Raw genomic sequence first — 15,408 nt, 5'->3', positions numbered from 1 at the left:
GTGATGTGATTTGAATGAGGAGGATGCTTTTGAGTAGGCTGTTTTGCGTGTCCTCGTTTTGATGTGTTGCAGTGAAGCGGGGGTCTTCACCCCTGGTGTGATGTGGTGAGGAAGGAGGAGAGGGGCGTCTTTACCCCTGGTATGATGTGATGCTACTGTGAGGGGGGGGGGCGGTCTTCACCCTTGGTATGATATGGTAATAAAAGAGTGGGTCTTCACTCTGCGTATGAAGAAATACAGTGAGGGGGGGGTCTTCACCCTTGGTATGATGTGGTGATACAGTGAGAAGGTCTTCATCCTACGGATGGTGTGGTGATACAGTGAGAGGGATGTCTTCTCTCTACGTATGATGTAATACTGTGAGAGGGAGGTCTTCACCCTGCGTATGATCTAGTGCTACAGTGAGGGATGGTATCTTCTTTGATGTCGTATGAATATGCATGTACTCAAGCACTCACGGAAACACGAAGGACGAAGAGAGTGAAATAATATATTATGATGTATGCGTATAGTACGCATGTCCTCCATACGTGTCTCCTTGTACGTTTATTAGGGTCGGTGTATAACAGTATGTAGATGCATATGTGTATGTGTACATAACAAAGTGCGTGTCCATGTGTGATCGTGGATGGATGGCAGTGAGTACTGCTGTAAGAAGCTCTGAAGCATGGCATCTTTTGAAGTACAGTCCCACACCTTCACTTGTCACTCTTGATGTGCACATATGACTGCTTCATCATGTTGTCCTCTTTAGTATTGCATTTTAATCAGATTCTGACAGTATTTGCACTACTCTCTCTCGCCAGCTAATATTTTTTTTTTGCTAATATATTCAGATGCTAATTATGACCTTATATATATATATATATATACATATATAAAAAAAAAAAAGATTTCTCCAAGCTTTTAATAATGACATGAAGCTTTAGCGCACTGACTGCTTGTGCATGTGCTTTCTTTGACCCCCCGTACTTGGCTCGACCAGTCGCAGGTCCCGGCTGTGCTGGACTATGAGGTTGACCTGCACAGGTCAGAGCGCGAGATCCAGCAAGCTGAGGTTGACTTGCAGAGCGCCGTGGCTCGCCTGGCTGCCATAAGGTCGGCCGTACAGGGTCGTGACCTGAGGCAACTCAGACTCCAGGACCTGCAGGTAAGAGGGGGGGCTTTTATGTTATGACCTCACCCAACCAGAGTTCCCTCTTTATGTAGCATGACTGTGGTAAGTAATCCTGTACATATTATGTATGTATTAGTTGTAGACAGAAACCTAGCTTTGAATAAACTCCTGCTTCAAATACAGGAGCTGCTTATGGAGCCTGATAATGAAGAAATTATATAGAAGAATGTATTTTGAGTGTACCGTGATTTGTAGTTAGTTTCATACGTCATATTCATAAATCTAGTCTTGGTGAAATATTCTTGATCGATCATTATGCCTTTCCTGTTTTAGAAAAAAAAAATCTCATTCATTAAATTTTTCTCGCCGTTGCAAAACCTGTTTGGAAAGAACTCGCTGAATGTTAGCGGGTTGTCTTTGAGCCTCTTATGCCACCCAGTGTGGTGGTGTGGATGTCAGATCTTAAGCTTCATTATGTAACAGTCATCCGCCTGTCGGCACAAGTTCTCCTCATATTACGAGAGCGTCAGCCAGCTTTCAGCCCCACAACTTGCCCCTCACTCTATATGAGCGTCAGCTCTTCAAGTTGCCCCTCACTTTATGTGAGCGTCAGGTAGCTGTCAGCTTTCACGACCTGCCCCTAAATTTTATCTGAACATCAGCCGGCTGTCAACTCCACAAATTGCCCATCATTTTATCCGAGCGTCAGCCAGCTGTCAGCTCCATGCCTTTAACCTTTGAATTGGATGACTGGCAATCCAAGCTCACTGCACCAGCCGCCCGCCAGAGAACGGTACATTAATCCTCGTTCTCCTCTTCCTTCTCCTCCCTGTACCGCAGGAGAGCGATGAATACCTCAAGGCGGCCCTGGACGACCAGCGGGTGAGCCTCACCAAGCTGGAGTACGACAGCATCGTAGAGGGCGAGAGGCGTCTACAGCAGGAGCTGGAACACCTCAAGTGCGAGAAGGAACAGCTGATGCTCGAGAGCGACTCCCTCAAGGATCAAATGAGAACATACACGACCAGGTGAGACCCCGACACGTTTGAACGAAGAACTGATTTCTGCTCGCATTTTCTATTACCTGTAATCCTGCTTCTCCACTGTTTTATAAACATAAACTTTTGAGTACTTTTATTAACAACTCACTCACCATGTAAAGCCCGAGGATCTGTTATTCTCTCTCTCTCTTGTTTTGTTTTTTTTGTCTTCCATTTTCCCGTCGAAAAAAAAAATGATTAAATCCTTTTTCCAAATTCTTCCTTTCTTGCAAACCCGTCCATCCCTCCCAAGTCAGCAGCCGATAAAGGTATTGACAGATTTATCTCTAGCCACCTGGACCTAGATTTTAAATAATTAGATAAATGTGATGGTGATGTTATGACTAAATCATACTGATAAATCCTGACGGTTTGGCCAATGTCCTTTCCTTTCGGCGGTTCCAGCCGCGGGACGGACGCAGAGGAAGCCCTGAAGGGCGAGATCCGTGTCCTGAAGCAGCGGCTGTCGGCGTCGGAGAGGGCGCGACGCGAAATGTTTGACGAGAAGTGTGAACTGGAGGAGGAGGAGAACGATTCTCGTCTTATGGTGCAGCGGTGAGTACGCCAATATTATTAACCTGTGTTGGAGTGGGGTGGGTGGCTGCTTCCTTTGCCAGCAATAACATGAACTCTGCCCACCTCATATTTTCATTTTCATGTCACTGTACTTCATTCATTTAGCATTTTTTTTTTTATTTGACGTCTGTTTTCCCATCTGTGTGTTACCGGTTCATCAGTGGGCTCTCAGTTCTTCATAATAGTCCACTTGGAAAAGCTGTACTGCCTCCCACAGTGTTTTCAGTGTTTTTGTGTCCATTTCACGTTACCAAGACAGTCATGCCTTTAGACATCAATATCATTGCTAACTGTATCCGCTACTGGCATTTCACTTTGGATGTCTTGTCCAGCTCTCTCTCTCTCTCTCTCTCTCTCTCTCTCTCTCTCTCTCTCTCTCTCTCTCTCTCTCTCTCTCTCTCTCTCTCTCTCTCTCACACACACAGACACACACACACACACACACATTTACTCTCGCTTCCTGTATAACCAACACCAGAGTCTCATGTTGACTCCTTTTATTTTTCTCTAATACACCTCAGTGACTGATATCCTTTCATCTAGATTAGTTTTTTTTTTTATTGATCTTCCCTTCATATATCGGGATCATGTTTCAATACGTCATTGGCTTTACCTGTGAGGCATGATATTGCCATCTGAGTTCTGCACCTGCCTTTCATGATCCTTTCCTTTATCGCGAACCTCTGCTTCCGTAGCTCTTCGGTGATCCTGGTGTGTCCATCAGGTTAACCCATCTGATGTGAATGATGGCCCCGCTTCCATCATCCGTCCTTCCAGTTTCGACATTTCATTCCCGATAATTCCAGGGGAAAAAATCCAGTATGTATAGGCACAACTGGGTGTCAGGGTATTTCTCAGGAATATGGGATAGGCAAATAAAGCGAATATCGGTTTGACGGTAACTTTTCAGTAGTTTTTGCATTTGTCAAGTTGCAGTTTAAAAGTTCGAAATATAACGTCAATTAGGAGTTCGTCTAACCTTGACCCCAAAATAGAAGGTCTTCAGCTGTGCATTTTAATTTAGGAAGGCAACAAGGACCTGTGGCAGGGCGAGCCTGGTTTGACCTTGGTGCTGCTTAGATTCAAGATCATTGGCCGTTTCATGATAATAATGCGATAGGCTAAAGGTATCCATCTGTCTACCAATAAATCCGTCAGTCAAACCCACACTCTTATTTTCTATGATTAACGAATCATTTGTTATGTTCTTTGACCTTATACATCTCTTGTTCATCTTCCCTGTTTGCCATGATATTTTAAATCTTCCCGTCTTCAAAACGATTAATATAATTCGGCTTATCTAAGTTTATGATTCTTATGTTTATGACTCTCCTTTTTGAGTGCCATTGGTTGTAAGTCTCTGTCATTCTTCCGTCCAGTATCTGTAGCATCAAATTCCGAAACATTTATGCGTACGTATGCGTTCCAATGGATGATTTGGTGTCATTGTTGAGCGTAATGCCTGAGGCGACTTGGGTATTCTTGCCTCTATTAACCTTTATTTATACTTGTCATTTACGATATTGACCCTGATGCTTTACTTCTGTTTTCACGCAAATTATGATTACGGTAAGTTCGAAATGTTCTGGTTTTCGTTTGATTTGATAACGTTTATTTTCTCCATATACTCTCAGGATAATCACCATCCAGATATTGATTGAGTGTTGCTCTGTGAATAGCACATGATGCTGTGGAAAACACATAAGGTGTTTCGTAATTTATCACTGTCACACACTGTTGCAACATGATAATCCTCCTACACACAAACTCAACCACATTACTGGCCGCCATGCAACCGAGTTTACCAACTCAACCACATTACGAACCATGGTAATTCTTGGTTACCTGTACAGAGCATTAGTGTAATTATGAAAATAATTACGGTACAAATCTCTTTTGAATCCTAAGAAAGGTAAACGATCGATATACCCGCGTCCTCTACGCCCGGACACCAAGGTTGGTGTTGTTATCACAGGGCAAGTTGGGCTCGCCCTTCCTGACTCCCACCACCTTCACTGACGCCTTGCATGCAATCGCTGGCTTAACCTCACATGGGAAGTCGTAAGGCTTACCGTTCTGTGGCTAGAGGCTAGGATTTCCTGCCTTAAATATGTATCACAACACAGCCTGCTGTTGCCGTCTTGAGAAGGGAGGAGGAGGGATGGCCCGGCAGTAGCCGTCTGCAGGCCGGGCCGTACACTGCCACTGTGCTGCTCCTCCCATCAGATACACACAGTTTGAGACTTGCAGAAATGGCTCTTCATGATGGTATAGTGGACTTGAGTGAATTATTAACCCCGTGACTAAAAGGAAAAGTCTTGTGCATGAAAGCATTTTTGTGAACAACGATTAATTCCAATAATTTCATTCTGTAGAATTATAACCCATGGTGGTGGCATTAATAAAGTCTATGATAATAATCGATGTATATGAGTTTTACATTTGTGTTAATCATCAGGAGAGGAATGGTGACAAAACAGTGTAGGCTTACAGCAAGTAGCACCCAGTAATGAATAGAAACTTGAACGAAGGAAGTAAGCAGTTTAAGGAAAATATTGAGTGAATAAACTTTGCCTGAATCGTCTGGTAATAATAGCCCAGAGTATATCGGTATGACAAGTGTACTTACACCTGTGGTGCAAGGCTGCAGGTGCGAGGGCAGCAGCGGCAGCGAGGAGCAACGCCAGCATGGGCCACACACTTAATCCTCCGACAACCGCTATGGACCTGCTCACACTTCACGTATTACTCAACCAGACGCTGAGACCCGGCCAGCAGCCACTACCACCGGATTTGGCTGGGCTGGGGAGTGGATTGGTAGTCAGAGAGCAACGCATCCCTGGACCGCCGCTCGTGAAGAGAAATGGGTTAAGGTCGTGGGGTGAAGCGCCCCGCAGCAGAGCCGCCATGATAGGCCTGAACAAGCAACAACGGCTGTGAGTGTCGCTGGCCTCCAGAGCTCTATGAGCTCGGATAAGATCATAAGAGGAGCAGAAGGTGGATGGCTGGGGCTGAGGTAGTCCTCTGATCTTAAGAGAGATAACACATATAATGCGGTAGACGTAGATTTTACAGTACTACATGTTATACTGTTGGAATCTCTCGCAAGATTTAAATTAGCCCTAACTCGATCCCTGCCCAAAACACGTAACTTAACTTACATCATGGTTGCATTGTCAAGCATCCTTTTTTGGTTTGCTGGTATCATTAACCTTGACTTAAAAGTTTCCTCCATACTACCCAATGATTAGGAAGGTAAATTAAGTTATTCTTTGTGATTGTCATAATCAGTGCGGGTGATTGCAGCCAGTAAAATAAGTACAACAAAACTGCCATCTCCATGTGGAATTAACCAAACGTAAGGAGGTGGAAGTTGGTTCAAAAATTGTAGACTGTCTTGGGGGGAGAGGTGTATAGTCGGTTATCAGTCGCTCATGACCACGGTACAGATAAAGTTTGTACTACACTGAGCTGAAACGAGATTTAGTCACCGTAAGGACGTAGTACTTACATGGCATAAACAAGCATGTTGTGGAAATATTTTCATTAAACATCACTATCGGACATAAGCAAACATTCAAACATACTCCACATTAGAAGCAAGGCTTGACATTAGCATTCGGCAGTTTACGTTTATGCACACGTGTATATTGTTATACTTATGATAGTATATAAAAAAAATCGTTCAGAAAATGTATAGGCACCAGTAATGCTCTAGGAAGTGCAATACTACATAGGCATGTATGTTTACTTAAGATTTGAAACTGACAATATGACAAACGCATGAAAATATCGGACCCATGTCTCCTCTCCTAGGCATTAAAGTTTAAAACTTTTTATGCTAAACTTCAAGAGATGGGGCCCCACGAGTGTAAAAGCCTCCAGGTACAATAAAAAAAAAAAGTAATTACACTCGCAATGGGACGAGTAACCATGAAAGAAGTGCATTCGTGGTCTTTATACAATATATATATATATATATATATATATATATATATATATATATATATATATATATATATATATTGTACATATATTTTTAATCGTGCAAAGATAAAATCCAAAGCCAATTTACAGTGGTAAGAAAGAAGGAACACTTGCGATAGTACGTGGAGTAAAACATGTACTTCTCAAAGAAATAGATTTCTGTTCTAAAGAGATTGATGAGGATTAATGAATTTTCATAGACATGAGTCATGGAAAGCCTCTTTTTTTTTTTTCTTCTTTTTTAGAGGAAAGTTTCCTTGATCTACATGTCCTTGAACACATAAGTTGAGAGGGACTGATATAACTAGATCCACCGGTGAAATTTTACAGGGTTCTGTTCTTGGACCGTTGCTCCTCATGATCTATGTGAATTACTTGTCCACCCTGGCTATGCATGCATGTGATGCAAAGGTCATTAGGAAAGTGAAAACCAAGGAGGATTTCATCAACTTACAAAGGGACCTAAACAGATTCCAAAGTTGGTCCCATACATTAAAGTTCAGCCTGAGTAAATGTAAAGAAATGAGGATGGATCACAGTGAAAGGAGGCCATGATATGAAGATGCAGAAATCTGTACATGAGACTTGAACATCGACATTATTCCTAACCTGTAGTCAGAATCCCATTTTAGAATATTTATAGACTAACGGTTTCCTAAAAAATATGAGAACTGTATTCAAGTTCATGGATAAGGAAATATTTAGCAAGCTTTTCACATCTTATCTAACCTGTCATCAGGTTAGATCACTGCATCTAGAGAAGCACAGAAAGCTAATAAGAAAGGTTTAGAGTAGGGCAGTAAAAAAAGGAAACGAGTTAAGAGAGTTGAGTTACACAGAAGGGTTAGGAGCCTTAAATCTCCCCTGGAAGAGAAAAGAGTGAAGGTTGCCCTGATCTCATTTTAAGTTTTTAAACCAGATTGGTGACAGACTGAGCAGTTCTTTGAAGGTTGTAGGGACATAGACCAGCCCAAGGCCATAATATGAAATTGAAAGAAGTAGCTAGTTAGAAAGAATGTAAAGAAGTGCTTTTATGATTTAAGAATAGTGAATAGATTGAATGAGAATACATTAATTCCAGACAGCACACCCAAGTATCAAAAGGTTTATGATATTAGTGTTCAAGAGAAGGGGCCTAACAAGTGTAAAACTCCCCACCTTTGTGGTACAAATAGGTAACTATAAATAAGTATCCACCCACACATACACACACACACACAACAGAATAGAGTGAATGAGGACATAGTTAATTTAGACAGCATCCATGAATTTAAGAAGTTGTGTGACAGTAGAGAATGTTAAAGAAATGGGGATTTAGGAGTGTAAAACTCCCTCCCTTACAGTACAGATATGTAATTACATGAACACATTCACACACTTTTTCTATTTGTAGACTTTGTGAAATCCTTTAAAGCACTCTTGTAAGAAAATTGTTTAAAGGTGGTATACTACGTTTGGTTTCAATTCCACTCCAGTACTGAATGATGAAACTATTGATTTGCCATGTGAAGATATAAACAAATATATAACAGTACTTTACCCCATCTTAGGCTGGAGTCACAGATGGAGGCAGCACGAGAAATGGAGAACTTGCTGAGTGCCTCCCTTTCCCAGGAACAAGAAATCTCGAGAGAGCTTCACCGACGAGTCAGGGACCTACAGGTTGGTTATAACTACTTAGTAGCAAGATATATTTCTTTCAGAATAAGTGTATTACACAAATTCCTAACTGACAATGTTATATTCAAATAGACCTCTACAAATACCCTCAAGATATTGATACATGAATCTTAAAAGAAAGTTCTATAGATAGGTTTGATAATTTTTCAGATACTTGAAAAGGAACATCGTGGGCGTCTTGAGAAGTTAGAGTCTGTAAATCGTAGGGTTGAAGAAAAAGCAGCTACTCATGCTAAGGCCAGGGATGCTATGGCTGCGCAACTCACCTTCGCTGTTTATGGTTTGGTGATAGCTGATTACTGGAGATACATGGTGCCAGAGTCAGCTGCTGCCCTCGTCCCATACAGCAGCAAGATGCTGAAAGTGTTTCCTGGGAAATGCCCCACGAAAACCCTCATAGAAGGTACTCCTTATCAAAGGGAAAGTAACTTTCAGAAAACCAGTAACAATGTGTCAATGTATAACCCTGATGTGTGTGATGCCTGTGTACAAACCTGTCTCGAGCCTTCAACAGTAAATGCTGGTATACAGAGCCAGATGGAGAAACACTGTATTGGAATTCAGTGTCACAGTGAGACCTTAGTAAAAGATCAGCTTCCTATAGAGGAGCATGGACAACGACGTGCTGCTGAAAGGGATGAAGATGAGCCTGTCAGTAAACGACCAAGGAGTATTTCCACCAGAAGTCAAGCCACGATGACCCAAAAGTCAGAGTCACTTAGTGAACGTGAGCAGTTCTACTTAGAACAGATTGAGGCTCTGCAGAAGGAGAAGATAAATCTTCGAAAGGTATGGTATTACATTATTTTGATAAGAGACTTGGTAATTTCATAATTCTAGGAGTTAGGATTTTGACAGTTCACTGTGATTTACACAAATTATGATAGCTTTTTAAGTAATATGTCAATTCTCCATTTTTAGGGCCAGGATCATGAAAGGCGTGACTCTTTGCAACATCACCGTAATTTGGAAGAGGAAGTGAATGAAGTAAGGCTTCAGCTTGAAGAAGCTGAACGTGATAGATGTAATTTGTTGTTCCGCCTAGAAGAGGCACATGATGAGAAAGAAGAAGTCAAGCGTAATTTGCTCCTTCGAATAGAAGAATTAAAAGGTGATATTTCCCGTTACAACGACCTGCATGAACTAGAAAAGAAAGCTCTCCGTCAAGACTTTGATGCTCAACTCCGTGAGGTAGAAAAAGAACGTAACCATCATGAAGAACAAGTGCGGCAACTTGAATTCCAGCTTTCAACATTCAGGCAGGAACTGGAAATAGTTGGTGTGGCTGTTGCAAATGACCTTGTTGAGATGGATTCAGAAATGGAGAATGTTCTTTCACATAACAGGAAGTCACCTATGAAGAACAGTGAAGGAGGTGGTGACCTTTTGGAGAAGATCCGCGAATTAGTGAAATCAGAAGCCAGTCTTAGACAGAAGATTTACGATCTTGAGAAAAAGGTACAAAAAAAAGATGTTTATTTCTTGCATTATATGATACTTCATTTGGGAATTTTGACCTAATTCCTAATAAATCAATAAATCTTTATGATACTTTTATCTTTTATAGGAATGTGCATACCGTGAGACAATCCGTGAAGCTGACAAGATTATGTCCAGCCATGTAACAGCATACAAGAAACGTATTGAGGAATTAGAGGCCACAACAGATCAGCAGGTTTCTAAAATTCAGCAGTTAGAGGCTTCTGAGGAACGTTTACGATGTACTTTAAGGAATAACTCTAGAACAAGTGAGGGTGCTCGCATTTCTGATCTTTTGGACCGCCTCATCGAAACAGAAAATTCTGAATTAAAGTTGAAAGAACGGGTATGGAATTTAGAAAGAAGTGAAAAGGAACTCCAAATAAAAGTAAGGAAAATATTCATGATTATTTATTAGTCATCTTCGTTTAGTGGGGGAAGGGGATTTATTGGTGGTTTTGATAATGGCATCATTGACATTTGTTCTTAAGATAACAAAGACCAGATTGATTATAACTTTGCTAATCTTGCCTGTTCTTTGTACTTTAGTTAATGGAAGGTGAGAAAGTAAATCAGTCCTTGCGTGGGGAATTACGTGACCAGGAGGAACTAGTCCATCGCCTCATGACCCTCGAGACTGAGAATAATGCCCTTTCTTCTGAGCTAAACCAAGTGAGTTTATGCATTATTAATATTCTTATCATTATTATTATTATTATTATATTATGGTTGGTAAGGATATTCATTGTATGTATGGATCATGGTGAAGTGCCTGAGGATTGGCAGAATACATGCATGGTGCCATTGTACAAAGGCAAAGGGGATAAAGATGAGTGTTCAAACTACAAACGCATGAGTTTGTTGAGTATTCCTGGGAAATTATATGGGAGGGTATCAATTGAGAGGGTGAAGGCATTTACAGAGCATCAGATTGGGGAAGAGCATTAGGTTTCAGAAGTGGTAGAGGATGTATGGATCAGGTGTTTGCTTTGAAGAATATGTGTGAGAAATGGAGGGGGCAAAGGTTCTGAGAACAATGAAGAATGTGTGGGAGGAGAGAACATTATCTCGGACAGCAAAAATGGGTATGTTTGAAGGAGTAGTAGTGCCAACAGTGTTATATGGGTGCAAGGCTTAGGCTATAGATAGGGTTGTATGGATGTGTTGGAAATGAAGTGTTTGAGGACAATATGTGCTGTGAGGTGGTTTGATCGAGTAAGTAATGAAAGGGTAAAAGAGATGTATGGAAATAAAAGGAGTGTGATTGAGAGAGCAGAAAAGGATGTGTTGAAATGGTTTGGACATATGTAGAGAATGAGTGAGGAAAGATAGGCAAAGAGGATATATGTGTCAGAGGTGGAGGGAACGAGGAGAAACAGGAGACCAAATTGGAGGTGGAAGGATGGAGTGAAAAAGATTTTGAGGAGCGATTGGGGCCTGAACATACAGGAGGGTGAAAGGCGTGCAAGTAATAGTGCGAATTGGAATGATGTGATATACCAGGGTTGACGGGCTGTCAGTGGACTGAACCAGGGCATGTGAAACGTCTGGGGTAAACCATGGAAAGATCTGTGGGGCCTGGATTATTATTATTATTATTATTATTATTATTATTATTATTATTATTATCATCATTATTATTGTTCCACAGTCCCATGACCCGTTTTACAAGATTCCTGCAGCATAAAGGCTTCATTCTACACGGGAATAGTGAAATTTTTGGACTCCTTAGAAGGAAGAAATTCTTCAATTTCTGCAATCCTCTATATGCGTTCATGATGATACAGTCTTGCTGAGGGTCACCTCTCCATTGCTGAATATCCACTTGCAAGTGGAGTCCAGTAAAACCTGAGGGGAAAATTGGTTTGGGAATGTTATTGTATTAATTAAAGTCAGGGATTAGTGTGAGGGCAAGGGCTAAGGAAGGGGTAGCACTGTTGCTAAGGGATTTGTGGGAATGTGTGAGAGAGTGTAAGAGAGTGAGCCCCAGACTGATGTGGGTAGAAATCAAGGTGGATTACAAGAGGTGGGTGATTGTAAGTGTATGCATCTGCAAACAAGTGGACTAAGTAGGAGAGGAGAGTGTTTTGGGAGGAGCTGATTTTGTTTATAGTTTTGATGCAAGGGATCAAGTAACAATGGGTGACTTGAATGCAAAAATGGGTAATGTGGCAGTTTGTACAATTAGGAGGCATGGGGTACCCAGTGATATAAATGATAATGGTGAATAATTCTTGGAGTTGTGTGCTGAGCAAGGTATGATCAGGGACTGAACACTTAGGAGGGTGTAACACATGCATGGGATAGAGTGAATTGGAGTGGTGGTACACAGGGCATATGAAGTGCTGGGGGAAACCACAGGAAATGTCTATGGGGCCTGATTGTGGACAGGATGTTTTGGTTTTACTGCATTATACATGATGGCTAGAGAGTGACAAAGGCTTTTTCTTCTTTTCCTGGTATGACGTCTCAGATGCATGAAATGGCTAATGGGTGTAAGCAAAAATTATTTGTTTGCAAAAATTAGTTGTTATTAGTATTGTTTAATAATAGACTTATTACAATCATCCTACAATTCTCAGGCCCAGGACTCTACCCGCAAGATGTCTGAGGTACAGCAGAATGAAAGCTACCTAAGGAGTCGAGTAGAGGAACTTGAAGTCACAGAGAATATGCTGCGGGAAACCCTTCATCAAGCTGACCTTATTCTGGCTCAGAGAGAAAAAAAGCTTAGAGACCAGGTAATAAAAGTTATGGAATGTATGAGATGGCTATTTACAATGTGTATGATTCAAATTTAGTACAGAACAGCATGAATTTCGTAAATTATCATCGATGTGTGATTTTCAGGTGGAATCCCTCCAAGAGGAAGTACAGTCATACAAAGCTCAGTTAGAGGCTGCAGCATCAAAGGAATATGGTGCAAGGGAGTCTGAAGTGTCTTACAGAAAACAGCTAGAAGAGTTACGTAGCCGCTTGGCTGAAACTGAGCGAGAGTTGAAAGAGTCGTCCTCAGAGACAATGAGTCATGAGACACAACATCGCTCAGAGGTAAGTTAAACAGGTTGAATAAAATGAATCAAATAATGAGGCAGCAAGAAAATAAGTGCTGTATTCAGTAATATATTTCATGAATGTAAACACGTTTGAATTTGGCTATTCTGTGATATTTAAGGGTACTAAGCTGTGACAAAACTTGGTTTCAGTATATGATCTTAGTCATGAAATTCTGATGGATTCCTATTCCAGTGGTAATGTGCAGCATTTTATTGCATTTTCATCTAAATAGAACTTTTGTCTATGACAAGAGGCTACAACATAGGGGTTCAAAACTTTGTTAGCCCAATCATCTATAGATAAGGTATTTAGTGAATATATGAGGAGGTGACAGAGTTTAGGAGAGTATGTGAAAGGAGAAAGTTAAGGATGAATGTGAAAAGTATAAGGTATTGAATTGCTGCAGGGTGACAAGACATTTGAGTGGGGATGGCTAGGAGGAAGTGGAGTGCTTTAAGTACCTGGAAGTGGACATTGCAGCAGATGAAACCATGATAGCTAAAGTGAGTCAGTGGGTGGGAGAGGGGACTGTGGTATTGGCTGCATTATGAAGTGTGTAAAAGAATAAAGTGAAAAAATATAGGAAGAAAGTTAAGGTAATAAAGTGGTGTAGGGGTTAGGTTAATTCAGAATAGTTTGATTGTGATTTTAGATGAGGATAACTTGGAGGAAGTTGGGTGCTTCAAGTACTTAGAAGTGGATTTGGCAGCAGATGGAACCAAGAGGGCTAAACTGGGTCATAGGATGAAAGAATTGCTGTGCACAAAAGGAGAGGTAAATTTCTGTAAGCACAAAGATGGATGTAGTTGAAGTTATAGTGGTATAGTTGTCCTAAGAACATTGCAGGGAACTTAATCATAGGTCTTGAATGCAAAGGAAAGGAAGAAATGGAATGTCTGAAGAGAATGACCTAAGTTTGAGAATATATATGAAGGAAGTTGAAAATTATCGTGAAAAGAAGTGAGCTGATGAGATGCCATATGGGATGAATCAGGATGGTTTGAGGTTGTTTATATAAGGAAGACTTGCTGGCACTTCAATGCTTTAGGTACCTTGGAAAAGTATTGGCAGTGGATGGAACTATGGGGGCTGAGATAGACACAAATTTTGTTATATTACTTGTGTTAATGAGAAAACGGGTGTTTGCAAATAAGGCTAATTTTTCATCTGATCTTGAAACTATATTACACAAAGACATGAAATGCGGTTAGGTTTAACAGAAAATGCTGATAATTTATTTTATATGCATATGTTGAAATTCCTACTCTATTTTAGCAAGTATGAAAGAAGATTCAAAGGTTGCTCAGTATGCTTGAAATACATTTTATCCATACTTTCAGGTAACTAAACTTCGCAACCAGTTAAAGCTGTGCAACGCCCAACTTTTGGAACTTGACCGTCTAAATTGTGAACTACGTGACCGGGTAATGGCAGCAGAGGCTGAGGGGCAGCGTTTGGCCAGAGAATTAGAAGAAAGTAATCGACGACATGAGCAGGATCTTCTTACTTTCAATCTCCAGGTACAGTTTAAATGGATGTCTTCCAGATGCTAAAGAAAAATTTATGAATCCAGAAAGGTTGTACAGACTACATGTAGAAAATGTACTTAAAGCATCATAAAGGACTCACTCCAAATACCTCATTTCTTTTTTAGCTCACTTAGCAAGAGGCCATGTGAGCTTCAGTTGTCACATTTTGTTTGTTGTCTTCCATCATCTGTCCAATACCTTTTCAGCTGTGTACTGTAAAATTAGAGGGCCAATTTGAACCAAATTTAGCAGGAATTGCCCTTGGTTGTTCTCTTTTAGAAATGAAAAATTGTAATGACCATGACCACCTTACAGGATGGCTGCTGTTACTGAAAATAATTCTTTGAATAACTTGTCACATATCAGCCTTCACCAAAACTACAGGGACAGTTTGACCTGGCAGAGATGGTCCTTGGGTGGTCCCATTTCAAAATTGTGAAAATTGACCATGGCCCTCAACAGTGGCTGCTCTCACTTAAAAACGTTCCATCTGGTTACTGGAATATTTTAATCTTTTCAAAAACTACTGGTACAGTTTGAACCCAGCTTAGGTGAATTGGTCATTTTAAGGTGGTCCCTTTTCAGTATGGTGCCTAATGACCCTAACCACCACCCAAAATTGTTGCTGTAACTAAAAATGGTACTCACAATAGCTTTTCACGTTTTATGTTTTTTCCATGTAACTATTAGGATAATTTCAAAAAACTCTTCAGGGAAATTTGCCAAGTGCTTGCTCCTCAAAATTGTGCTAAATTACCCCACTTGTCATTCATTGATCAGTTAACTTTCACATTTCAGTCTCCTCAGAAACAACCTGGCCAGTTTGAACCAAATGTGGCATGCTTGGTCCTTGGACAGTCTTTTTTCAGTTGTACCCACTAACTTTGGTCACCGTCCAGGGTGATCATTATTTTTATGAAAAAAAATCCATTAACTTTTCACG

The 15,408-nt window shown here is 40.8% G+C and overlaps 1 protein-coding gene across 8 annotated transcripts in view; it reads left to right on the top strand.

Annotated features, from left to right (window-relative positions):
* Positions 1-15,408, top strand: part of LOC139764574 (uncharacterized) — a 396,710-nt gene that overhangs the window by 360,842 nt on the left and 20,460 nt on the right. For 7 of the 8 annotated variants that reach the window (XR_011716407.1, XM_071691377.1, XM_071691375.1 and 4 more), the window contains 11 exons: positions 986-1,150; positions 1,958-2,145; positions 2,563-2,712; positions 8,271-8,382; positions 8,551-9,189; positions 9,322-9,858; positions 9,968-10,267; positions 10,429-10,551; positions 12,462-12,620; positions 12,730-12,930; positions 14,277-14,456. Coding sequence is in view for 7 of the 8 variants with exons in the window: in XM_071691377.1 (XP_071547478.1) it covers positions 986-1,150; positions 1,958-2,145; positions 2,563-2,712; positions 8,271-8,382; positions 8,551-9,189; positions 9,322-9,858; positions 9,968-10,267; positions 10,429-10,551; positions 12,462-12,620; positions 12,730-12,930; positions 14,277-14,456 (2,754 nt within the window). In the remaining variant the exon portion in view is untranslated. The remainder of the gene's footprint in view (positions 1-985; positions 1,151-1,957; positions 2,146-2,562; positions 2,713-8,270; positions 8,383-8,550; positions 9,190-9,321; positions 9,859-9,967; positions 10,268-10,428; positions 10,552-12,461; positions 12,621-12,729; positions 12,931-14,276; positions 14,457-15,408) is intronic. The other variant, XM_071691376.1, reaches the window with a different exon arrangement.

The sequence above is a fragment of the Panulirus ornatus genome, chromosome 50 (assembly GCF_036320965.1).
Source record: "Panulirus ornatus isolate Po-2019 chromosome 50, ASM3632096v1, whole genome shotgun sequence".
Lineage (NCBI taxonomy): Eukaryota > Metazoa > Arthropoda > Malacostraca > Decapoda > Palinuridae > Panulirus > Panulirus ornatus.
Note: the sequence above shows the minus strand (reverse complement) of the source record. Positions and strands in the feature narration are given on the sequence as shown.